At 35.2% G+C, this 26,598-nt stretch overlaps 1 protein-coding gene and 1 pseudogene across 3 annotated transcripts in view; both read right to left on the bottom strand.

The window, feature by feature from the left end:
- Nucleotides 1-4,374: 4,374 nt before the first annotated feature.
- LOC122469909 lies at nucleotides 4,375-4,491 on the bottom strand (annotated as a pseudogene).
- Nucleotides 4,492-18,404: 13,913 nt separating this feature from the next.
- The window catches only part of ARHGAP5 (Rho GTPase activating protein 5), an 82,622-nt gene continuing 74,428 nt past the window's right edge, over nucleotides 18,405-26,598 (bottom strand). For all 3 annotated transcript variants that reach the window (XM_043554353.1, XM_043554352.1, XM_043554354.1), the window contains exon 7: nucleotides 18,405-23,488. In XM_043554353.1, the coding sequence (XP_043410288.1) occupies nucleotides 23,161-23,488 (328 nt within the window). In that variant the 3' untranslated portion in view covers nucleotides 18,405-23,160. The remainder of the gene's footprint in view (nucleotides 23,489-26,598) is intronic.

The raw sequence follows: 26,598 nt of genomic DNA, 5'->3' as shown, positions 1-26,598 counted from the left end.
CTGAATCAGTAGCCAGGTGAGCTTTAAGTGGGAGTTATGTTATTGTGCCCACATCTCTCTACAGTGACCACTTTGCTTATGAACTCACTCTGCCACTGGGGTAACTGATGACAAAGGGTGGCTAATGTCAACTGGACAAGTCATTTCATATATTTAGTTGTTCAGTGCCTCTTCCATGGTTAATGCTTTCTGATGGGCATTATTATGTAATACAAAAAATATTCATACTTCATATCCACTCCCATATTCCCAGCTCTATGCCTCAACACCAGACCTCCTTATCTCTGATTTTCTAGTCCTTCCTCTTTCAGGCCCCTTGGCAAGATTGCCAGGCTATTCACCACTGTCTGTGTGTCCATAGATTCTCTCACCTCAGGTTACTTCTACAAAAAGTGAATGATCAGGAGCACCACTCATAGATCCACCCATTTGGAACCAATGTCTTTCAAGATCACTCCAGATGTAGCCACACATATTTTCAATTTGTACCCACTTAGTGAAAGGAAATATCCCATTTATAAACTGTGCGTGTGTTCTTTTCTTCCCTTCAGCTGGTCATAGGAGGCCTCTTATAAGGTGGTGGGTGATGCAAGAATCTTAACTACTTGCTTATTTAGCTTACTTGTGCAATCTAGAGTCCTGCTCAGGTATGATCCCACATATACTATTTCTGTCTTACAATGGATTGCTTCTGGGCCTGCCCATCTTTATGAATTGAGGGTTGATAGAACTCATTCATTATGGGCAGCTCCAGATGTATGATCACTTGGTGTCCATGTTCAATTGTTCCTTTCTCTACCAAAGCCCAGGAACATGCCAGGAGCTACTTTTCAAAAGACATAATAATTTATACTTGGATGGCATGGCCTTACTCCAAAGCTCCAGAGACCTGAATTCTAATTGTCCCTTTAAGACTTTCCATAAATTCTACATTATTATATCTTTCCCACTATTTATACCTCCAACACCATAGAGTCTTCCAGATAGCATGGCTCAAGAAGCAGAATTACATATACCAAAGCCTGTATCTTCTATGGGATTCTTTGCTATTCTGGACAACCCTGAAATCTGGCAGCCTTCCCGCTCAGTTGTTATGTGGGTTCAAGCGGAATTCCTAGGTATATAATAATGATTCTAAACCAGAAATGATTTTGCTCCCCAGGGGACATTTGGCAGTCTGGAGCCTTTTTTAAAAAAATTTTTTTATGACTAGAGTAAGAGGAGTACTATTGGCATCAATTTAGGTAGAGGCCAGGAATACTGTTAAACATTCTACAATGCACAAGACAACACCCAATAATTATCTGTTCCAACATTCCAATATAGTGCCAAAGTTGAGAAAATCTGGTGTAGAATATGTCGCCTTCAGAGCATGATGCCTACCAGGTGATGGGCTTCCTTATCTGTAGGATCGATACAAGATGTTGCAAATTTCTCTTATTTTGGAGGAAATATCCAGCCTGACCACTGGACCCCTAAAAACCCTACTGAAGTGAGAGTACCCTGATCCTTGTATGATTTATCTCTTTCCTCTGGAGTGTATTGTCTTATTAGGGACCCCAGAATACTAGCTCTCTTCTAGTCACCCTGTCTGATCAATATGACATCAATGTAATGGATCAAAGTGATATTCCAGACAATCAATTCTCTTCAAAATGTGTAACAGATATTAAGAGAACTGGCATAGTTCTGAAGTAAAACTGTAAATGAATATTGTCAGATGTACCTGAATGAAAAATGTTTCTGATTCTCTTCCCTAATTGGAGACATTCTTATTCCTGCCAATCAGTGGCCATGTAACATGTACCTGGGGACTTACTAATCTGCTCTATAAATGGTATCATGTCTAACATAACAGCTGTTATTAGGGCTACTACTTGGTTGAACTTACAGTAAGTCTACAGTCATTCTCCAGGATCCACCTGCTTTCTTCAGGGACCAGACTAGTAAATTAGAGATTTGATAGACACTATCACGCTTTGCTTTTTAAGGGTGGCACTAATCTCTGCTACTCCCATTTCTGGGATGAGATAATGTATTTTCTTTACTATCTTGTGCAAAGGTTGAAGATACCATCACATCTTGTCTCTTCCACTATAGTAAATCTTATTCCACAGGCCAAGAATCACATGATGGTTAGTCCAACCACCAAGTATGTCTATCCCATCACGTTAGGACTGGTCAGATAACCACTGTAGGGGTCTGATGAAATAGTGGACCCATTATAGGCTGGACTTTCGACAGGGTTCTTTTTGTTACTTGGCCCCTATGTACCCCCTATCCTAACAAAGAGTATAACGATGCTTTGGGATCATTAGATAACAAACATCAACTCAGACCTTGTGTCTAATATTCCTCAAAATGTAAGCTCCTCCTTTCCCCCAATGTACACTCAATCATCTACTTAAATAGCCTAGGTCATTTTGGGAAATTATGGGGAAAATCTTATATACTTATATACTTATATACTTATATAATCTTATATACTTATATACTTGCTGGGGTATTGTAGGGCCTTTCCTCCTGGAGATTTGTTCACCTTTTCAGTCAGTTGGTTTGGTTTTGTCACTGGCTCAGGTCAGGGAATCGAACAGGGATTTTAATTTTTATTGTAAGGTTGCCCTTGGCCTCTTCCTTCTCCAAATTTGCTCTTTTTTTAAAATTTTTTTTTAATGTTTATTTATTTTTGAGACAGGGAGAGACAGAGCATGAATGGGGGAGGGTCAGAGAGAGAGGGAGACACAGAATCTGAAACAGGCTCCAGGCTCTGAGCTGTCAGCACAGAGCCTGCCGTGGGGCTTGAACTCACGGACCGCGAGATCATGACCTGAGCCGAAGTCAGATGCTTAACCGACTGAGCCACCCAGGCGCCCCCATATTTGCTCTTTAAGAATATTTTAGATGTTGAGTAGCACCATCATTGAATGTTCACTCCCTTTGCCCAGAGGGTTAAGCTTTCACGGCTCTCTCTCCAACTTTGCAGATCATTATGGTAAGTATGGCTCTGCGGCTTCTAGAAGTTTAGTGTACCACCTGCTTTGAGATAATATTATCCCTATTGCTGTTAATGAGCTCAGTTCTGTGACCACCTTTCCTACCACCAACCCCAGCCTACACATGACAGAAGCCACCAATAAACTCCCTTTGATACTGGTGTCCCTTTCATAAAAACATTCCTGATGGTCTTGTGAAATGCAGGGTCAGGGAGTCTTTCTTGGTGAATACAGAAATGTCCAGTTCCTAATGTCTGTCCACATCCACCCACTAGTTGATCATTGGCTACAGGTGCCCAGGAACAGTGTGTCTTGAGTTTAAATGTAGTGAATTCTGAAAGTGCAGCAACTGAAAACTAACAGTTGATAGGTCAACAGTAGTTGATGAGATAGGGATCAGGAATACTTGCTCATGCAACTTAATGGAGTCCTCTGGCACTAATGCCCAATCACAGACGTAACACTTCCATCTTACGATAGATTGCTGTTGGGTCCATCTGATAGATCTGATGACCTGATAGATCTGATGGAACCTACCTTATCGTAGTTCTGGCCACATGGCCACTTGATAGCCATGGTCATGGTGTCTTTTCCAGGGTGTAGAAGCATACCAAGAACTTCTTGAAAGGTATATAATTCTCTGTAGGAATGGTGTGGATTGCTCCAAAACCCTAAGAGTCTATGTTGTAATTCTCCCATTGGGGAATTCCATAAACTCCATGTTGTCTTTTCTCATTATAGATTCCTCCAATACCATTGAATGTGCTGTCATAAGGGCCTTTCTAAAAACATAGGCAACTACTTATACAAATACTTATTTGTATTATCAAAGATAGGAGTTATGGTTTTTCTCTGTACATTTTTTTCTACTTCATTAATTTTTACTTTTTTCTCCCTGATGACAATTTAGGCTTCCTAACGGATGATTCAAAGCTATGAAATTCTGCTTATAATATTTGTATGCAAAGCCATAAATCTCCAAGCATGGTTACCTCCCACAATTCAGCATCCCTCAAGATTTATTTTATCTTTTAGTTCAAAATATTTCCATTCTTTACTTTTTTTTTCACCCATGAACATTTTTACAAGTATACACTTTATTTCCAAACATTTGGAGATTTTCTTATCTTGCTATTAACTTTTATCTTAACTTTTACTATAACCGGAGAACAAATTCTCTGTGATTTTAATCCTTTGAAATTTGAGATTTCCTTTGTGGTTCACCTTATATTCAATTTTGTAATAGTTTCATGTAATTATCTACAGTTATCAGGTGTGGCTTCTAAAATAGGTTCCTTATGTCATGTTTGCTTATGTTGAAATCTTCAATACTTTTACTGATATTTTTTATTTGCTTGTTCCATGTGTTAATCTCCTACTTGGATAGTGGACTTTTCTATCTCTCCTTGTATTTCCAAAATTTGTTTTGGTTTTATTTATTTTAAACTGATAATAACAGATACTACACTTGATCTTAGCCAAAAAGCCGAGAAGCAATTTTTTTTTTTTTAATGCTATGGTACTCAGTGCTTACAAATTTAGAATTGTTCTCTTCTTGCTGAATTAAACCTTTATCATTATTAAATGTTCTCTATCTCCAATAATGCTTTTTGCCTTACATTTTACTGTCTTATAATAGTATGGCAACATCAGCTCTTAGTATTTGCATGATGTATCTTTTTTATAAAGTGCTTTATACTTATCTATTGATATAGCAGTATATTTTTCTTATTCTATAAATGCACATTACAATGACTGATTTTTGAAAGTTAAACCAAATATGTATGTTCCTTTAAACATTTTGTGAAACGTACTTAAGATATTTAATTTATATTCATGACACAGCCCTATAATTATGTCCTTGTTGAATTTATCAAGATTATATTAGCCTTCTAAAATCAAGTGTTTTCTCTTTTTCAATCCTACTGAAGACTTTATAAAAAATATGTGCTATTTCTTATTTAGTAAAATTCACCAGCAAAGTCATATATGGGTCTATGAATGCATGTAAGCTTTGAAGTTATAGATTCGTTTTAATACATACCTACTCTTTTCATATAAGTTTTAATATGTTGTACTTTGGAGGAATTTTTCTATTTCACTCAAAGTTTCAAATATATTGGCATTCAGCTGTTTATAATACCATCTTTATCCTTTTAATCTTTCTGTATCATTATGACTTTTGGTGGCCCTTGTAAATGTGATTTTGTCATTTTTTGAATCCAGTCGGACTTCCTGTATCATTTACTTAGAACATTAATTTTTTTTTAATTCAATGTACTTGTTATTATGTTTGGATCTAAATGTACTGTAATACATTTTTGTCCTATGTGTCTCTGTTCTTTTTTTCTTTTTAAACATTTATTATTATTCCATTTTTTCCTTTCTTTCTTCAATGTTACACTCTTTTTACTTATCATTAACATTAGATTTACCCACATACTTACCATTGCTATTGCCTTTCATTCTTTCCTACATATCAACATTTCATCTGGAGAGTTTTATTGTCTGAAAAAGTATTCAGTACTTCATTTTACAATCATTTTCTACTTTGTCTGAAAATATCTTTGATTTTACCTTTATTCTATAAGACTATTTTTTTTCTATTGAATGCTAGGGAGATCTACTTGACTTCTAATATTGTGACTGAGAAATCAGCTTTAAGTGGTACTCTTTTGTAGGGAATCCTTTTTCTATTGTTGCTTTTAATTTTTTGTTTATTTTTCAGTTTTATTATGGTATGTTTCAGTATGTGTTTTTTTTTTTCCTTGCTTGTCATTGATTCACAGCCCTTGAAACAGTTGTTTGTAGTCTTGATAGCTGTGGAAAGATCTCAGCCATTATCTAGTCATATATTGCTTCTTTCTCTCTCTGCTCTTCCTGGGAAATTCAATTAAATTTATGACAAGACTTTCTCTTCACTACATTTTAATTTTTTCAGTTTTTGTTCTTTTATTGTATTTTCTATTAACCACTTTCAATTCATGAATTCTATTTTCAGCTGTGTCTAATCTGCTATAAGTCAATCCTTTGAGTCCTTAAATTCAGCTAATATATTTTTGGGTTCTTTAACTTCCATTTGGTACCTTTATGTATTTTTGTAGTCATCTGCTGAAATCCTCTATCTTGACTTTTATTTCCTTGGGCTTAGCATATACAGTCTGTGTTGTTAGTTTTTTTTTTTGTTTTTTTTTTTTATTTTTTTCTGAAATTTATTGACAAATTGGTTTCCATACAACACCCAGTGCTCATCCCAAAAGGTGCCCTCCTCAATACCCATCACCCACCCTCTCCTCCCTCCCACCCCCCATCAACCCTCAGTTTGTTCTCAGTTTTTAACAGTCTCTTATGCTTTGGCTCTCTCCCATTCTAACCTCTTTTTTTTTTTTTTTCCTTCCCCTCCCCCATGGGTTCCTGTTCAGTTTCTCAGGATCCACATAAGAGTGAAACCATATGGTATCTGTCTTTCTCTGTATGGCTTATTTCACTTAGCATCACACTCTCCAGTTCCATCCACATTGCTACAAAAGGCCATATTTCATTTTTTCTCATTGCCACGTAATATTCCATTGTGTATATAAACCACAATTTCTTTATCCATTCATCAGTTGATGGACATTTAGGCTCTTTCCATATTTTGGCTATTGTTGAGAGTGCTGCTATGAACATTGGGGTACAAGTGCCCCTATGCATCAGTACTCCTGTATCCCTTGGATAAATTCCTAGCAGTGCTATTGCTGGGTCATAGGGTAGGTCTATTTTTAATTTTCTGAGGAACCTCCACACTGCTTTCCAGAGCGGCTGCACCAATTTGCATTCCCACCAACAGTGCAAGAGGGTTCCCGTTTCTCCACATCCTCTCCAGCATCTATAGTCTCCTGATTTGTTCATTTTGGCCACTCTGACTGGTGTGAGGTGATACCTGAGTGTGGTTTTGATTTGTATTTCCCTGATAAGGAGCGACGCTGAACATCTTTTCATGTGCCTGTTGGCCATCTGGATGTCTTCTTTAGAGAAGTGTCTATTCATGTTTTCTGCCCATTTCTTCACTGGGTTCTTTGTTTTTTGGGTGTGGAGTTTGGTGAGCTCTTTATAGATTTTGGATACTAGCCCTTTGTCTGATATGTCAGTTGCGAATATCTTTTCCCATTCCGTTGGTTGCCTTTTAGTTTTGTTGGTTGTTTCCTTTGCTGTGCAGAAGCTTTTTATCTTCATAAGGTCCCAGTAATTCACTTTTGCTTTTAATTCCCTTGCCTTTGGGGATGTGTCGAGTAAGAGATTGCTACGGCTGAGGTCAGAGAGGTCTTTTCCTGCTTTCTCCTCTAAGGTTTTGATGGTTTCCTGTCTCACATTTAGGTCCTTTATCCATTTTGAGTTTATTTTTGTGAATGGTGTGAGAAAGTGGTCTAGTTTCAACCTTCTGCATGTTGCTGTCCAGTTCTCCCAGCACCATTTGTTGAAGAGGCTGTCTTTTTTCCATTGGATGTTCTTTCCTGCTTTGTCAAAGATGAGTTGGCCATACGTTTGTGGGTCTAGTTCTGGGGTTTCTATTCTATTCCATTGGTCTATGTGTCTGTTTTGGTGCCAATACCATGCTGTCTTGATGATGACAGCTTTGTAGTAGAGGCTAAAGTCTGGGATTGTGATGCCTCCTGCTTTGGTCTTCTTCTTCAAAATTCCTTTGGCTATTCGGGGCCTTTTGTGGTTCCATATGAATTTTAGGATTGCTTGTTCTAGTTTCGAGAAGAATGCTGGTGCAATTTTGATTGGGATTGCATTGAATGTGTAGATAGCTTTGGGTAGTATTGACATTTTGACAATATTTATTTTTCCAATCCATGAGCAGGGAATGTCTTTCCATTTCTTTAAATCTTCTTCAATTTCCTTCAGAAGCTTTCTATAGTTTTCAGCATACAGATCCTTTACATCTTTGGTTAGATTTATTCCTAGGTATTTTATGCTTCTTGGTGCAATTGTGAATGGGATCAGTTTCTTTATTTGTCTTTCTGTTGCTTCATTGTTAGTGTATAAGAATGCAACTGATTTCTGTACATTGATTTTGTATCCTGCAACTTTGCTGAATTCCTGTATCAGTTCTAGCAGACTTTTGGTGGAGTCTATCGGATTTTCCATGTATAATATCATGTCATCTGCAAAAAGCGAAAGCTTGACTTCATCTTTGCCAATTTTGATGCCTTTGATTTCCTTTTGTTGTCTGATTGCTGATGCTAGAACTTCCAGCACTATGTTAAACAGCAGCGGTGAGAGTGGGCATCCTTGTCGTGTTCCTGATCTCAGGGAAAAAGCTTTCAGTTTTTCCCCGTTGAGGATGATGTTAGCTGTGGGCTTTTCATAAATGGCTTTTATGATCTTTAAGTATGTTCCTTCTATCCCGACTTTCTCAAGGGTTTTTATTAAGAAAGGGTGCTGGATTTTGTCGAAGGCCTTTTCTGCATCGATTGACAGGATCATATGGTTCTTCTCTCTTTTTTTGTTAATGTGATGTATCACGTTGATTGATTTGCGAATGTTGAACCAGCCCTGCATCCCAGGAATGAATCCCACTTGATCATGGTGAATAATTCTTTTTATATGCCGTTGAATTCGATTTGCTAGTATCTTATTGAGAATTTTTGCATCCATATTCATCAGGGATATTGGCCTGTAGTTCTCTTTTTTTACTGGGTCTCGGTCTGGTTTAGGAATCAAAGTAATACTGGCTTCATAGAATGAGTCTGGAAGTTTTCCTTCCCTTTCTATTTCTTGGAATAGCTTGAGAAGGATAGGTATTATCTCTGCTTTAAACGTCTGGTAGAACTCCCCTGGGAAGCCATCTGGTCCTGGACTCTTATTTGTTGGGAGATTTTTGATAACCAATTCAATTTCTTCGCTGGTTATGGGTCTGTTCAAGCTTTCTATTTCCTCCTGATTGAGTTTTGGAAGAGTGTGGGTGTTCAGGAATTTGTCCATTTCTTCCAGGTTGTCCAATTTGTTGGCATATAAGTTTTCATAGTATTCCCTGATAATTGTTTGTATCTCTGAGGGATTGGTTGTAATCATTCCATTTTCATTCATGATTTTATCTATTTGGGTCATCTCCCTTTTCTTTTTGAGAAGCCTGGCTAGAGGTTTGTCAATTTTGTTTATTTTTTCAAAAAACCAACTCTTGGTTTCGTTGATCTGCTCTACAGTTTTTTTAGTTTCTATATTGTTTATTTCTGCTCTGATCTTTATTATTTCTCTTCTTCTGCTGGGCTTAGGCTGCCTTTGCTGTTCTGCTTCTAGTTCCTTTAGGTGTGCTGTTAGATTTTGTATTTGGGATTTTTCTTGTTTCTTGAGATAGGCCTGGATTGCAATGTATTTTCCTCTCAGGACTGCCTTCGCTGCGTCCCAAAGCGTTTGGATTGTTGTATTTTCATTTTCGTTTGTTTCCATATATTTTTTAATTTCTTCTCTAATTGCCTGGTTGACCCACTCATTTGTTAGTAGGGTGTTCTTTAACCTCCATGCTTTTGGAGGTTTTCCAGACTTTTTTCTGTGGTTGATTTCAAGCTTCATAGCATTGTGGTCTGAAAGTAAGCATGGTATAATTTCAATTCTTGTAAACTTATGAAGGGCTGTTTTGTGACCCAGTATATGATCTATCTTGGAGAATGTTCCATGTGCACTCGAGAAGAAAGTATATTCTGTTGCTTTGGGATGCAGAGTTCTAAATATATCTGTCAAGTCCATCTGATCCAATGTCTCATTCAGGGCCCTTGTTTCTTTATTGACCGTGTGTCTAGATGATCTATCCATTTCTGTAAGTGGTGTATTAAAGTCCCCTGCAATTACCACATTCTTATCAATAAGGTTGCTTATGTTTATGAGTAATTGTTTTATATATTTGGGGGCTCCGGTATTCGGTGCATAGACATTTATAATTGTTAGCTCTTCCTGATGGATAGACCCTGTAACTATTATATAATGTCCTTCTTCATCTTTTGTTACAGCCTTTAATTTAAAGTCTAGTTTGTCTGATATAAGTATGGCTACTCCAGCTTTCTTTTGGCTTCCAGTCGCATGATAAATAGTTCTCCATCCCCTCACTCTCAATCTAAAGGTGTCCTCAGGTCTAAAATGAGTCTCTTGTAGACAGCAAATAGATGGGTCTTGTTTTTTTATCCATTCTGATACCCTATGTCTTTTGGTTGGCGCATTTAATCCATTTACATTCAGTGTTATTATAGAAAGATACGGGTTTAGAGTCATTGTGATGTCTGTATGTTTTATGCTTATAGTGATGTCTCTGGGACTTTGTCTCACAGGGTCCCCCTTAGGATCTCTTGTAGGGCTGGTTTAGTGGTGACAAATTCCTTCAGTTTTTTGTTTGTTAGTTTTAATTCAGGTTGTCTGCACACATGCCTTGTTATTTTGGGTAGGACATCAAATTTGCGAAACTGTAGAAATACTTTGAGGTCTTCAAATCCAATACCTGTCCACCTACACCTATGGCAGGCCATCAGAAGTATTGTTCAGCCTCTCAGTTACCCCTTAAAGAATTGTGGTCCCAAAGGAGAGTTTATCTATCTGGGCCTTTTTTCTCCCCCTCATGCTGGCTGTAATCCTTCACCATCCTGTTAGCTTTTTTTTTTTCTTTAAAGGTTTTTGGTTTTTTTTTTTTTTTTTTTTAGTAATCTCTACACCCAACATGGGGCTTGAACACAAAACTCTGAGATCAAGAGTCACACGCTTGGGGCGCCTGGGTGGTGCAGTCGGCTAAGCGTCTGACTTCAGCCAGGTCACGATCTCATGGTCCGTGAGTTCGAGCCCCGCGTCGGGCTCTGGGCTGATGGCTCAGAGCCTGGAGCCTGTTTCCGATTCTGTGTCTCCCTCTCTCTCTGCTCCTCCCCCGTTCATGCTCTGTCTCTCTCTGTCCCAAAAATAAATAAACATTGAAAAAAAAAATTAAAAAAAAAAAAAAAAAAAAAAAAAAGAGTCACACGCTCTACCAACTTAGCCATCCAGGCATCCCAATCTTGTTAGTTTTTTGATGGCCTTCAAACTGATGTTTGGAAGCAATTTTGTCCATCTTTTTTCTAGGTTTCCTAAGCTGGAGGATTGGTCCAAATGATATTACCTGGCAATACTAAAAATGGAAATTCTTTCTTGTTGCTTTAAGCCATTTACATTCTAACTAAATAGGATTCTGACTTCCTGTAAATGTAGCATAAGAAAGGTGAAGATATGTGGGAACTGTGGTAAAAAAAAAAAAAACGAAAAAAAAAAAACTTGTATACTAAATTTGGCTCCTTTCAAATTTCATCTTATGTTCATATAAAATTCTTATCTTTCTTTTGTGGAGAGATGGCCCTTGGAGCTATCTACTGTGCCAATTTCACTGAAGTCATTTATAACTCATTTTTGAATGTGAAACTAACTCTGCATCTTTGTTCATAGCATATTATCCTTTTTGTATATTGTTATAGTTTCAATTTGCTAAATTGCTGGTAAGACTTTTTTTAATCTATATTCAGGAGACATATTAGTCTATAGTTTTCTTCTAATATAGTTTTGGTATCAGGGTAATGCTGGCATTATAGAATTAGATGACACAATGCTCCTCTTCAATTTTCTCGAAGAGACTGTAAAGTTAACATCTGGTGAGTTAATGAAATCATGTTTACAGCAGCCTAGGAAATGTGTCCAGATGAAAATTGTTAAGGCTATTAGCTTTTTGGTGAGAATAATTGCTTAGTATAGAGCACTAGGTGACATCAATTTAAATACAATGCAAATTATTCCAAGTGGTTTTCCTTGAGTTTTGGGTTTGAAGATATTACCAAGACTGCTCAGTTGCTGTCTACTCAGTCAATGCTGAGTTTGAATTGACTGAATAACCTCAATGGATGTACTGTGGAACAACTTAAGAGAGTTGAGAAAATGTTCAGTACAACCTTAAATGGAATCTGATCTTACAACTGATGGTGGCAAAATATAGGTGTAGAACAGAAAGAAGCTTTGTCCAACAAATTTATCAAGATTTTCAATATTAAGGCTTCAAATATGTGGTTACTCATTGTATTATTTATCAGCAGGTCCTTTATGGAAAATATTTGAACTATCATGTGTTAGCAGTATCAATGGTAGACTTCATCAATTTTTATAGACTTATCAATTGTAAATTCCGTGACTTTATCAGAAGAAGCCAAATGTCCTGATTTGCCCTTCCACACAGCAATTCAATTTCTTAGCAATGATAAAGTTTGGTTGCACATTTTTGAGCTCAGGGCCAGGACTGAAACTTTTCTGAATGAGAGGACCCACCCCAACCACCATTATTGAACACTGAATGTTTTTCAAAATTAGCTTATTGTTCTTGACTTGATGGTTTGTAATGAATTCAACCTAAAATTACAAGGCAAAGTAGATAACATGCAAAGTCTATGCTGCAGGGAATGCATTTCATGATAACTAACATTGTTTGAATCACAAGCAAATGTTCAGTTGCTCTATACATTTTCTGTACTATCAGAAATTAAAAAAAAAATTTCATCATTTCCAAATTTGTATTAGATGTACTTTCCAAGCTCATCCTATACTTCCAGCAGCAGTTTTTGGACCTTGATAAACTTACAAAGGAAATTTCTATATTTCAAAATATATTTTAACCATATGAATGTGAAATTTCCACACAACCTTCAATTGGAAATGATTAATTTGCAATGTAATAACACTTTAAATTTTTGCCAATAAAAATTTTATGGATTTTCCCCCCCAAGTATCTATAGAATATCATTACTTTTGGCCTCTCGGGCTGCAAAGCTTAAAATATTTACCACCTCCTAATGTAACACTGTTTGCCAGCTATATTTCAATTAAAAATATAATAAATATTTATCATCTGGCCCTTTATAAAGTTTGCCAGTCCACATCCTAATATTTCAAACTGGCAAGTTTTTCCTGTGAATTACTTAAGATGACCTTTCCTCAACACATTCTTAGATGTTCTCTTCAGAATTTTTCTCACAAATATATCCATATAATTTGAGCTACATAAAAATCTATAATGTGTAATTACACTGATTCTGTGAGCTTTCTTACTTTGAATAAATAATTTTCTCTCATTTATGAACTCTTGATATATACTGGAAACTACTGCCAAGGTCTCTGCCACAGTAAATAGTGGCTCAGGTACCCTGGTCATATCAAACAATCTGTTGGGGAAAGCTTTACACACACACAAATAGTTTTTTCTCCTTTGTCAATCTGCTGATGCTACTGTGGCATTTTCTAGAGAAGTTACTACAGTATGTTCTCTGACATGTATTTAAAACAAGATTTTTCCATGAAGGCACTCTTATTTAGTAGAAGCATAGTTTTCCCTCCAGTGGGTTTTCTGATACTCACATTTAATCTAGCACTGTTTTCCAACTCACTACATATATGATTTCACTGTGTGCAGTTTCTGATACACTTGGCATTGTGACTTGGGAATTAAGAAACACATAGTAGCCCCCAGTATGAACTGCAATGTGCAACTGTATTAGTTATCTTTTGCTGTGTAAATTACCCCCAAACTCAGCAGCTTAAAACATTTACTACATTTACCAGGGACGAGAATTGGGAGAAGTTTAGTTGCACAGGCCTAGTTCTGATTATCTTGTGATGTTTCATTCAAGGTGTCAGCTGGAGGCTTCCAAGCTCATTCCCAATTGCTGGTAGACTTCGGTTCCTCACCATGTGCACCCCACAATATGACAATTTGCCTTCCTCAGAGCAGGAGATCATTTAGAGTGGGTGCCCAAGAGAGGAAATCACAGTCCTTTATAGTCTAGTATTGGATCTAACATACCATCACTTCTGCTGTTTGCTACTGGTCACACAAGACCAATCTTGGTAGAAGGTACAGGACCATACAAAAACGTGAACAGAAGCCAGGGCCATGAGGGCCATTTCAATGAATGGCTATTACTCAGTAAGCCAGTTTGATTTGTTGATGGACTTTTCAAACTCAGTATATATTAGTCTGTCTCCAGTATGAAACTCTGATGTACATGGAGTTGTGACTTCTGGGTGAATGCTTTTCCACAGTTACTGCATTCACATGGCTTCTTTGCCAGTGTAAATTTTCTGAAGTGCAACCAAGACTGACTTAACAGGTGAAGGCCTTTTCAAATTTCAATACATTCACAGGTTTCTTGCTAGTGTGAGCATTACAGTATGCAAAGATGTGTGACCTTTTGGTAAATGTCTCTACATATTTAATGCATGTATAAGATTTTTGTTCTGAATGGCTGCAGATATTAAGACTTGAATTTCCCAGTTACCATGTTTCTCTCCAGTATGAATTGTCTGATGTTCAAACGGCTTCTGATTGAAGACCTGCTCACATTCCATATACATATAATTTTTGTACATGAATTCTTCAAAAGAACCGGAGTACTGATTGGTGGGCAAGGTCTTTCCTACTTTATTTCATCTTGGCCTATATTCTTAACTGTTTTCCACAGGAGATGGAAGGTTAGGTTGTCTTTAAGTTCCGATCAGAGTTGCTAGAAGAGGGGTTCGAGTCTCCGACCGATCTCTTCAGGCTCAACTTAAATGCTTTTATCCAAGACACCAAAACCTCCAAAGTTTGTGGGTTTTAGAGGGAACTTGATTCAAGTCAGTCTCCCAAGAACAGTTGGAAATCTCAATGACAATACTAAATTGCCTAAGGACCACTTCTGCTTTCCTTGATTTTTATTTATTGCAGCCCTACTGGTGACGAAGTATCTTTGCTTTTGTTTGTCTGGATCCATCTTTATTCCACAAGGCCTTTTTCCTTGGCAGATACTGTATCTGCCCCATGTCTGCATTTTGAAGATGTCATTCCATTGTCTTCTATCCTTGATCATTTCTACTGAGACATCAACTGTCAGTCTTATTGGTGTTATACTGAATATCTTTTCTCAAGCTGCTTAAAAAACATGGCCCATTTTGGATTTTCAATAATTTTATCATGGGTACCTAGGCATAGTTTCAAACAGTTCTCCTGGACTGGGATTGTCTGAACTTTAGCCTGTGCTTTTTATCAGTTTTAGAAAACTGCTGACCATAACCTCTACAAGCATTGTTTCTACCCCAATTGTGCTCTCCTTTTGTGACTCCAAAATACATGTCAGACACTTTGAACATATCCTGAGATTATCCAGTGATAATCTAGTCTTCTGGGTCATGGGGAGTTAATTTTTGAGTTCTAGATGTCCTTTCACACAAAACATGAATCATTCCTTGACATATTTCATATATCAATCCTCTCCATTTTCTTCCACATTAAATCACAATCGTTTAAAAGTAATAGCCTTACTCCACAATCTAGATCATTTAGATTCAATTGTACATTTTTTTTCCCTCTTGGTTGTCATGATTTTGCTTCACATACCTAGTAATCATTAAACAGTATGCTGGATACTGTATACAAAAGAACTGTAGAATCTCAAAAATTATCTCCAAGACAATTTCTTCCTCTGAAAATGGTTCCCCTTTGCTGTTAGGCAGTTTTGGTAAGATTTGGTCCAAAGTCCAAATTTATCCATTTCTAGGGTGTGGACCTAGAGTTTTCAATTGAGAAACTGGAGGGACCTTTGTATCCTCTTCAGCTTTGCCTTTCAGAAATTTTCAGCTTAGATTTTTAGCCTAAGCTTCAACATTTAACAAATATCTTGATAGAAATAAACTGGCTATTCTTTTAAGGCTTTCAAAACCTTGTTTTGCCACTCCAGCCCTGTGTAATCAGTAAAAGCACAGCTGGTTTCTCTTAATGTGGCCCTCTGCCTAGGCCAAATCCAGACCCCCAGACTGAGCCCAGCTTCTACAAATGAAACTGGAGGGTAAAAGTTACTGATCTTCTACTAACCTCTGAAGAGTTCTTCCCCTGATGGGAGTGAGTCTAGTGTAAGCATTTCTATATCACACTGGTGCTTTTAAAAATAAGGCTTTTGAAAATTATCCTGCTTTAATAGGTTAGATTGTGTGTTGACCTGCTGTGGGCAGTAACACCTCATGTAAAACATTGAACCTGTCCAGTGTTTATAACGCAAATATTTAAAAGTGGTAGAAAAACAAAAATGGTGACTTTGGTAATTTGTGAGATGTATAAATTTAGAATACTAAAAACATTCTTCAATGCAACTCACTCCTCCAATTCTTTTTATCAGTTTCTTCTTTGACAGAACCCGTTTGTTCACAGTTAAGACATCATAAATAGCTGAATTTTTCTAAGAAAGAACACTATAACTTTCCTTAGTAAGATGGCTAGATCTTTGCCAATAAAATACTTTTGACTGGTTTATTACAACTTATGATTATAAAATTGCTCAGTAACTATCGAGTCTGCATATTAAGTTTAAATTTGTTTCTTAATTTTTTTAATGTTTAGAGAAACAGAGCACAAGTGGGGGAAGGGCAGAGAGAGAAGCCATGAAGCAGGCTCCAGGCTCTGAGCTGTCACCAAAGAGCTCAACGCAGGGCCTGAACCCACTAACTTCAAAATCATGACCTGAGCCGAAGTCAGATGCTTAAACCAACTAAGTCACCCAGGTGCCCAAAGTTTAAATTTGAATATCAAGGTTTTTCTATGTAATGAACCATTCTCATGTGAACTTTTTCTTCCAGAAACTCCCATTCTGTCCTCCCCATATGGAATATATAAGCACATAACTGGGAATAAATATCTTATTTTTGCACCTCAAAGATTTGTATAGTTGGATGCCTTCTGGATAGTTTTGAGTCTTAATTTCCACTAGTGATTCTGAGATTTGGGAAACATGGCTTATAAACAGAAAAATACTCAAAACCCGGCACATTCTTAAAACTTCTAAGATTATTTTTACTTGAAGGACCTTGCTTGAATTTCAGACTGAATTAAGATTTGCTGCCTGTATGCCTCATATGGCACTTACATAGACTAAAAACAGCCAAAAAAAGGTTTCAGAAGCAGAAACCTACTATTAAATAGTGGTCACATACTTTTAGATCCATTATAGACATGATTTTGGTATTTAAGGGTATTTCAAAAATAATCACTTCATTAATGTCACAATTTACTGAAATATTTAACATTTGCTCATTAATGTACAGTGTGTGGAGATGCAATTACCACCCTCAAAAATACTAAGTCATCTTTAAGAATAGAAGGCTGTGAAAGCAAATAAATTCTTACATATATAAACAATTACTATTTTTTCAAGTTTTATTAAGTAACCTCTACACCCAATGTGGGGCTCAAACTCAGGACCCCAAGATCAAGAGTCACATACTCTTTCAAACTGTGCCAGCCAGGTGTTCCTGATATATACAATTGTATCACCAATCCTACCTACTGGATACAATGTTTTAATAATTTACTAGGATCTTTTAAAGAACTATTCCACATAGCTCATTTATTAAAACTAAGAAAGATGATTCCTTTTGGGGAAAAAAGGGTGGTAAAACAGGACAATTATCATCACCCTCTGCAAAATATTTCTTTGACCTGTATTATTTGGAATTAATCTATCATAAATTATTCCACCTAGTTGGAAACTTGAACTTTACTAACAATCAGGGATCATCTGGTCTGTGAGCCAATTCTAGTCTGCTGCTTCTTTTTTGTAAACACAGTTTTATTGTAACACAGTCATGTTCATTTATTTCTATACTGGTTATGGCTATTTTTGCACTGCAACAGCAGAATTGTGTCATAGATCATATGGCCTGCTAAGATACCTACCATCTGCCCTTACACAGAAAACGTCTGCTCACCTTAATCTACATGAAAACATTTAAATACATTTTTAAGTAACTTATAACTGCCATTAAAAAAAAAAAAGATTTTATTAAATAATCTCTACAACCCAATGTGGGGCTCGAACTCACAACTCGGAGATTAAGAGTCACAGGCTCCAAAGACTGAGCCAGCCAGGCAGCCCTCTACCATCATTTTGAAACTAAAGAATTGGATACATTTTAGTTTGTATTTGAAAAATGCATCACTGGTAATGGTTTCTCTCTATAAACCAAAAACATTTGGCAACTAAACTTCTGAACACCAACAAAAATGAAAAATCTGAAAATGAAATTTCTAAGAGATCAATTTAACTGAGTATCGAATGACTCTGTTCTCATAGCTTCAGTTTTTGTTCTGTTTTTAAAATCTTTTCACCTACACATTTAAAATAACTCAAGTCCTACACAAATAATAACAGAAGGGATAGTGTGGATTGCTTCTAATTTTACTTGTAATTTTAGGGTATTACATATAAAGTGGCTTCACTAACCCCTACAAAGACAATTATTTGGATAAAATGAAATACCAGAATCTGAAGAGAAGGGAAAGAAAATAAGAGCTCCACGTTTAAAATGGTAAGATCTTTTAAGAACTACAAGTACCTAAAACATATTAAATGATTAGGACAAAACATTTAGTTTATTAAGGTCACAAGAAAATGATCTGGTGAGTGGAGACACATAATTACAACTAACTTGTATGAACTAGTGAAGCAATGAATAAACAGGTCAATTGTTAAAGCCCACATCACTTGTATTGGAATAAAATATAATACAAAATAATTTTGAAAAAATAGGTCACAACACTAAGAGAATCTTAACTAAAAATGAGGCAAACTTTTAGAACAGAAGAGCCATTATTAAAATGTTCATAATTTTTACACGAGGCGAATAAAATTGAATAGAAAATCAGCACTGTGGGAATTAAACAAGTGTTTCTAAACTACAAATTCTGTGACAACTACTCAGTGTGTTTACTGTAGATCTTAGCACTACTTGTAAAATGACAACCAAAATTGCTAGCACTGTATTAATTTTAGGGTTTATAAATTTTATATATTAAACAGTAATGATTGAAATCTTAAAACTTTGACTACCATTAACCTTCCAAAATCATTTCTATTGCCTGAAAAATTTCTATGAAATACTAATATTAAACACTTTAAGATTTAACTAGTATGACATCTGTGGATCCCCCCACCTACCTGCCCCCACACCCACAGAGATAAAATATTGGGGGTGGGGATGGAAATCATGCTTATAGGATGATGACAAGGTTCAACTTAATAGTAAATATCCTCAAAGTTTGTTAATTCGATTTTAACTAATGTAAAGAGATCACAGTACTTGGATATCTAATGATTGGATATGGGGTATGAGATATTAATGCTTGTACAGTTTTCTCAACTACACACCGATGTTACCATAAGAAATCCATTTTGAAGAGTGGTTCCTTCCCCTATTAAATCTTAGAAAATTTTATTTTCAGACATTTGAGAAACTGAAAAGGCTGCTGAGAACGTCAAGAATTCAAATACAATAAAAAAGTAAATAAAACCCATAACTGTTGAAACAAATCAGAAATTGTTCAGCCTAAGAATTAAGGTAATTAATTAAAATTATCAATTTCAAGAAAAACAAAAATTAAAGTCAGACTTCATCAGATCCACAGAATATGAGAACATACATCCAAAAAGTTTGGCTTAATATTCATAAACCAATTAAGAGAAAACAAAAGTATATTTTTCAATGTTAGCAGCTCTGCTAATAAACTAAAATAGGCTTCAAAATATTTCCAGTGGCTCAAAAGAACGTCTAGCCACAGCTCAAAATTCAGGTCCAGGTAACAGTGGAATCAGAAATCTGTGCAATCAATCTTTTCCTTAACATTTAAAAACTAAATTTTCACCAGTATGTGTACATCCAAAATGAATTTTGGATCTCCTCTCATGGTATAGTATAAAAGCTTAGTAATATACCTCCCTACTAAAACTTTCATCATATTGAAAAATTTATTTTTATTTTCCTATTTTACACAAAAAAGAAAATAGCTTTTACCAATGAAATGGTAAAATTAGAGGCAACTGTAACTTAAAATTACACAGCTTCTTAATGTTTTATTCAGAGCATTCTTTATACAGAAGAAGCTTCACTGATATTTAATTTACTGCAGCATCCTGTGGGTGAAGCACAAAATTACATTAATTATAAACAAAGAAACAAAGCACTTTTGACTTTTTAAAATTATATATATATTTATATCCAGTTGACAAATAGCATCACAATTATTACCGTATAAAAAACTAAAAATCACCATGGAAGCTAAGGCCTAAATCTTATTCCAATTGTTCCCTTTTGTTTATATCTAAGAGATATTAGAAATTAAATTCCAGTACCTAAAAAAAAAAAAAAAAAAAAAAAAAAAAAAGGGTCTACATTATTTACACACAGTATGGAAAATAAAAGCTGCTTTTTGGCTAAGTTAGATTGTGGTTACCTACACAGTATTTACATCGTCAATGTTAGGGGGGAAAAAGCACTAAACAAATACCATTTCAAATGGAAATACATTATGCCTGGAATTTTGTTCTAAAATCAATTGTATATCCTAGTGTCTGTTGAATAAAATTTGACTTCCAATAAATCTATTAAAAATTTGAAAAGGAGTACCACTATGCATCTTTATATTGCTAACCTAACCACTGTTAAGTACAATATTGTAGTAACTACAAGCACTGAAGCTTAAATGAAACAATGGCAACATGTGTGTAGATGGAATTTTATTTAAAATTGTAAAATATAATGCCTTAATGTTTACCCATAATTATGAGACTATCTAATATCCTTTTCATCCTTTAAGTCTCATATATAATATGTCCCTAAACAGTGAGACCTTCCAGTAACTTACCAAAGCAAAGTTTAATTATATTATTCTGTTCTTAGAATTATTTTTCTAATATTTAAAAACATATCTAAACCCTTGGCAAAAACAAACGCAATCAATTCAGTGTAACAGACTGAGCTTTAAACTGTACTTTAATTTTCAATTAACTGAAACCTATAGGTTAATTGAACCAAATGTAGAATTTTAAATGACCCACTACGAAGCTTTTCAGTCAATTATAGAATGCATAGAAAAGTGGAGATAAGTTTTGGGGAAGGTGTAAGGTAGTTAATGTGGAAAATGATAAATGCTAGTTTTAATAACAAAAATGGTACTTAATGTACATGAAAGTTAAATTAACAAAGTATAAAAGAGAATAGCTTAAATAAACTGGGATTCACATATTACAATAGCAAAGTCATGACCAAATGAACTGAAGACAAGAACAGTTCTGAAAATTCTCTTTTCAGCCTACTTCCAAAAGAAATAGTCAGGCTTTTTTCCTGTACATAGTTTTGAGCTTTGTCTATACCATATATAGTAGAAAAATAAATTCTTTAGCAACCTAGAAACAGTTTATAAAACTCTTAAAGTTTAATTTTCTTTGCCAGACATGCCAATGTTAAACTGACAGCTATAAATTAAAGCTATATAGACAATAGGTTATTAAGTAATATAGAACAAGTTAAGAATACTACATTTACCGGATTTTTCTTTTTAAAAATTACTGTACTTTCTTAATTCCTGTGTGCTTTGCAATAGGAATAATAGGGACTTTGTTTTCTTAGAAAAGATAATAACATGTAAGAGTATAACACAAATAAGATAATTTATAATATACATGTACTTCAACAGCAGCCTGGTTGATGTTGACATCTTGATTCTGAAGTTAAAATTAGAAGTACAATACCTAGGACATAACAGTTGGAAAAGACGGTATTTATTTTAGGGGAAAATGGAGCAAATCAAACTCTTAGGAGCCTCCAATCTCAAAATCATCTATTTACTATAATACACATAAGACAACCTTAAAATTGTATTATGAATGAGGATTACAACACGGACCAAAGAATTTCCTCTTTCCTACAGGAAAAGATAACCTAACAAGGAAAAACAAACCATTTTTTTTTTCCTTTCCAGAAAAAAATGGCATGGTTTGGTAATAAACAAATTTTGAATAAAGCCTAAAAAAATTTATGCCACCAGTTCTGAAATTTTTATCCATAATTTAGTGTTCTGGTTGGATCTTTACTAACATAATGTTTAACCCCCAAAGCAGCAATCATTTACAGCAAATCTGGTACCAACATCAAAAGAAAAAATTGTTTTAAAAAATGGTGCAAAAGCATTTTGGATTTTAGTACAACATATCACAGAAAAGAATATGAATACAAGTTTGCAACTTTATATATACACACTCCAAAGAGGCTGTCAGTACCCAAAGTATTTTTATTGCTATATTAGCAATGGATTTTTGGATATGTTTTTAAGGGCCACATAAAAATAGATTCAAGGAACAGATTAAATTGAAGTCCTAGATTAAAATGTTTGGTTTAAAGAATTTTCTACAACAAATTTCATGTTTATGTACGAAAAGTTATATAACCTTATATGAAAATGTCATGAAGTATTTTCTACACTATACTAAATGTATTTCCCAAGAGGGAAAAAATTAAAATATCTAAAATATATTAGATTAAGATTACAAGACCATCATAGATCTTTTGAACATGCATCTGTTTACAGAATTAACAGTATACAAGATGTTTATTTCATTATGGACCATAAAGAAATGAGTTGGTGACAACTATCCTTTGCACAATATTATCAACTCACTTTAGCCACAAGTATGTCCTTGGTATGCGTGTACAAGAAATATGTTCATTTACCCCTCATCAAATCATCCACAGGTTTATTTAGAAGTAAAGATGAAGGTGCAGAAATATGATAAGTGTATTTTTCTTTCTTTCAAACAACATCCCAAGCATGGCATAAGTAGCCTGAAATTATAAAATACTTAACTGGGCTTTTAGTTATCTACACAGACTGCTAAAATGTAAATTAAGTTGCCCAAATCAGCACATCAAATAACAAAATCAGCCATAAAGCAGGCTGAAAAGCATTAAATGTTTCATATATGTGAGTTTTTAAATCATTTAATTTCTATAGAAAAATTTTATTCACAATATAATGTGACAGAAAATGCCACAGGAATGATATACTGATTGCAATAAGGTTGCATGCAACAGCAGCTTTGTATTTTATAGCTATTTTTGTTTATAAAAATTAAACCTCTCCAGTCATGCTTATCACATGTTAGATTTGTAATGTAAATGACTAAGGAATTATACCATATAGTTCAAAGAGAAAATGTCTCATCATTTTGACTGTGAATTACCTGTAAGAAAAATCAAGTATACTACTGAACCCTGAAACATGCATGCCTAGATTTGCTTTTTGTCCAAATTCAGGCTGTCTGCAATCAATTCGTACTTATATAATACCAAGAGGATCTGTCTGTAACTGTGGTTGAATCAGCTGAGGTTGCAAAGGTGGTGGCAACTGAAGCGGTACCATTGGTTCCACCAACTGTCCTGGGTTTGAAGGTGGTGGAGGAGCCACAGTGTTCACAGTTTCCACAATTTCTCCATTATAAAAGAAAAACTGACACTGCTGAATGAATGTTTCAACAACAGACTGATGGATCTTAGTAGTAGACAGAAACTCTCGATTTTCAAAATCGGGTCTCATCAAGGTTGGCCAAAAACAGATGGATAAGTTGTCTGCTGTCATTAGGTTGATTTTGTTTTGCTGACTAACCCTGAAATTATGATAGGAAAAAACAATTAGAAACCAATCAAAATTCATGGCAATTTAAGTATCAGAGATCTCAGATGATTTAGTTTTAAAAATTTTTTATCTTAACTTCAAATTTAAACCATCTTTCTTCTTGTGCATTCTAAGATTTTCAACTACATTCTAGTAACAGGAGACAGCAAATCCATTCCTTGTGAAAAATCAAAGATAGTCTTTAAAAAACGTGGTACCAGGGGTTTTATAATTTATGTATAGAAACCTCCTTAATGTGTGTGAAAAAAAAAAAACCTTTTTCTCAGAGTAAGGAGGACACGTGACAAATTTTAATGAGTTTCTGGCAACAGAGACCGAAAATTCTAACTGCATATCCAAATTCCTTGACTATTATGAGAGATGAAAAGACAAACCGTGGTATTGTCAGCTCGCTGATCCTTGGAAAAATCAAACTTTAGAAAAATTATCATATCCTCCAACCAAAAGACTTTTCAACTTTCAAAAAACTTAGTTTCTAATATTGCAAAAAAGAATCTTTTCCATCATTAAATATATTGTACCTTGCTACAAATTTAATTTGAAAGACAACAGTTCACAGAAACACATTCCACCTTAAAATTCTTAAAATTTTAATAAGAATTTATCACTTAAGAATTTACTTAAGAATTTATAAATGATTATACATTGTATTAACAGATTTACATATAGCTCTTTAAATATGTGAGCAAGCACTTCTACCATTGTAATAAGAAACCTAAGAGAAAAATCTTAAATTATAAATCAAAATTATTAAATTGGGGAAGAATCTTAGTATTTTTATCTGATGCTCTTCCACACATAAAGAAATAATCCAGGATGGAAGGTAGTGGGAAAATCTCGTAATTAAATTTGCACATCAAAATATTTTAAATATAAACCAAAGAAACCACTTCCCCCAACCACAGGAATTGTTCATCTGAGGTAAAGTAATATGCCCTAAAAATATGTGTTCTATGGTAAAAGTTATTACTATTTGTTAAGAGACAAAATTGGAATATTCAGAATAAAGTTAACTAACTATAGTGGGTCCATTCAGGTGTTTCTATGCAGTAGACAAGTGTAGATTCTGAAAAAAGAAAACCGAACAAAAAACAAAAGGCAAAAAACAAAAACACCTATAAAGTTGAAAGACATTACAGCATGGGCATCAGGTCTACAAAAGAAAGGTACCAAGTAAGAGATGAGGGTGCCTAGGAAAGGCTTCCTTGAAGAGGTAATGTCTGATGTTTGAGTTAAGAGTGATGGGCAATTGGTAAAATGGTAGGAAGGGAAGGTAATTCAGTCAAAACAGTGGTTCTCAACTTCAGTGTGTATCAGAACCTCCTAGAGGGCTTGTTAAAACAGAGACTGATAATTATGTCTGGGGTGGGACCTGATAATTTGCATTCCAAACAAGTTCTGGGGTGATGCTGCTACTGCTGGTTTGAGGACTACATTTTGAGAACTGAGGCAGTCATATTAAGATGTAATGACAGGCACAAATTGATACCTCTGATTAAATGCTATTAATCCAGCTACTTGCTGTGTTGTGTACTTAGAGAAAGAAGGCGTAACTGAGTAAGTGAGAACTAGACCACTTAATGTTGAACACTTTTTTCTTTAGGATATAGGATGTTATTCAATTAAAAAACATCTTTATAGAAAGATCATTCTTAGATCACGATCACAGGAGGATCAAGAGGAAAACTGGCATGAAGAGAGCTTAATTACAATGAAACTAGAGTTACCTAAATGAGAAATGATAATGGCTAAACTAAAGCAGTGGCACAGGAACAAATAGGAAAAATAATTAGAGGAGAAAAAAGTGATTCAACACAGGAACTCACTGAATATGGAGGCTGAAAGAGAATATAACGAAAGAGTAACTCCATGGATTCATTTCTGCAATTTGCCAATCATCTATTATATATTTATTTATCATTCATTTCTTATACTAGAACTTAATGAGTGACTGCTTTATTCACTTTCTATGTCCCTAGCACTCTTAAGAACACTTAGCACACAGAGTTCCCATTACAGTCTGGTTGACCAATCCTTTTAAAATTTAAGTCTGATGATATTATTTCTCTGCTTTACTCTCCAGTGGTCCCCCTACCACTCAGAGTTGACAGGCATGCAATGCTATTTCCATTAAGAAAGTCTCATTCCTCACCTCCTCACAAATGTCAGTTGGAAGTCAACAGTGTGCTTAGCGACATACACTCATAAGCAACTTCCTTGTTAGTAAAACATTTTAAAGATTAAAGTCAGACATATTACACTCTGAGAAGTACTGTCCTATATAATCTCACACTGTCTCTCTTCCCTTTCTGACCGTAATTACCTCTTACTCTGTTCTTCCTTCTCTCTACTGGAATCACAAAGTCCTCTGCCATTCCTCAACACATCATGTATGCTTCCGCTGCTGTATGGTTGTATTACTGAAGCCAAACATGGTACTGTCTAAAATAATATTGCTAGTGGACTAGTACTATGCTTCTCTGACCATGCTTTTCCCCTTGATATTTTTTCTCTATTCTTTTAAATAAAGTACAATTCTGGGGTGCCTGGGTGTCTCAGCTGGTTAAGCGTCTGACTATGACTCAGGTCATGATCTCAGGGTTCATGAGTTCAAGCCCCACATCAGGTTCTGTGCTGACAGCTTGGAGCCTGGAACCTGCTTTGGATTCTGTGTCTCCCTCTCTCTGTGCCCCTCCCCTGCTCACACTCTGTCTCTCAAAAAGTAAATAAACACTAAAAAAAAAAATTTTTTTTAAATAAAGCACCAATTCTTACTTCAGCACTTTAAAATGGCCAAACAATGTTCACAAACCATCTTTACACTCTATATTGGGTAAGGTCTCTAACAGTACCATGTACACATCTGTTATCATTTCAAGAACCATTTGTATGATAATTTTCAAAAGATGATACTCCACTAATTTTATGACAATGCTAGTATGCTGGTATTTTCTCAAGGAGGGAGACTTCAGAGAATAGTTACTAGAAACCTTAATATAATTTTATACTACACTGATTGCAACAATAAAACTTTAAACATTTAAGAGATACAAAACTGAAATGTACTTGGGTTTCAATATT

Source organism: Prionailurus bengalensis, chromosome B3, assembly GCF_016509475.1.
Source record: "Prionailurus bengalensis isolate Pbe53 chromosome B3, Fcat_Pben_1.1_paternal_pri, whole genome shotgun sequence".
Classification (NCBI taxonomy): Eukaryota; Metazoa; Chordata; class Mammalia; order Carnivora; family Felidae; genus Prionailurus; species Prionailurus bengalensis.
Note: the sequence above shows the minus strand (reverse complement) of the source record. Positions and strands in the feature narration are given on the sequence as shown.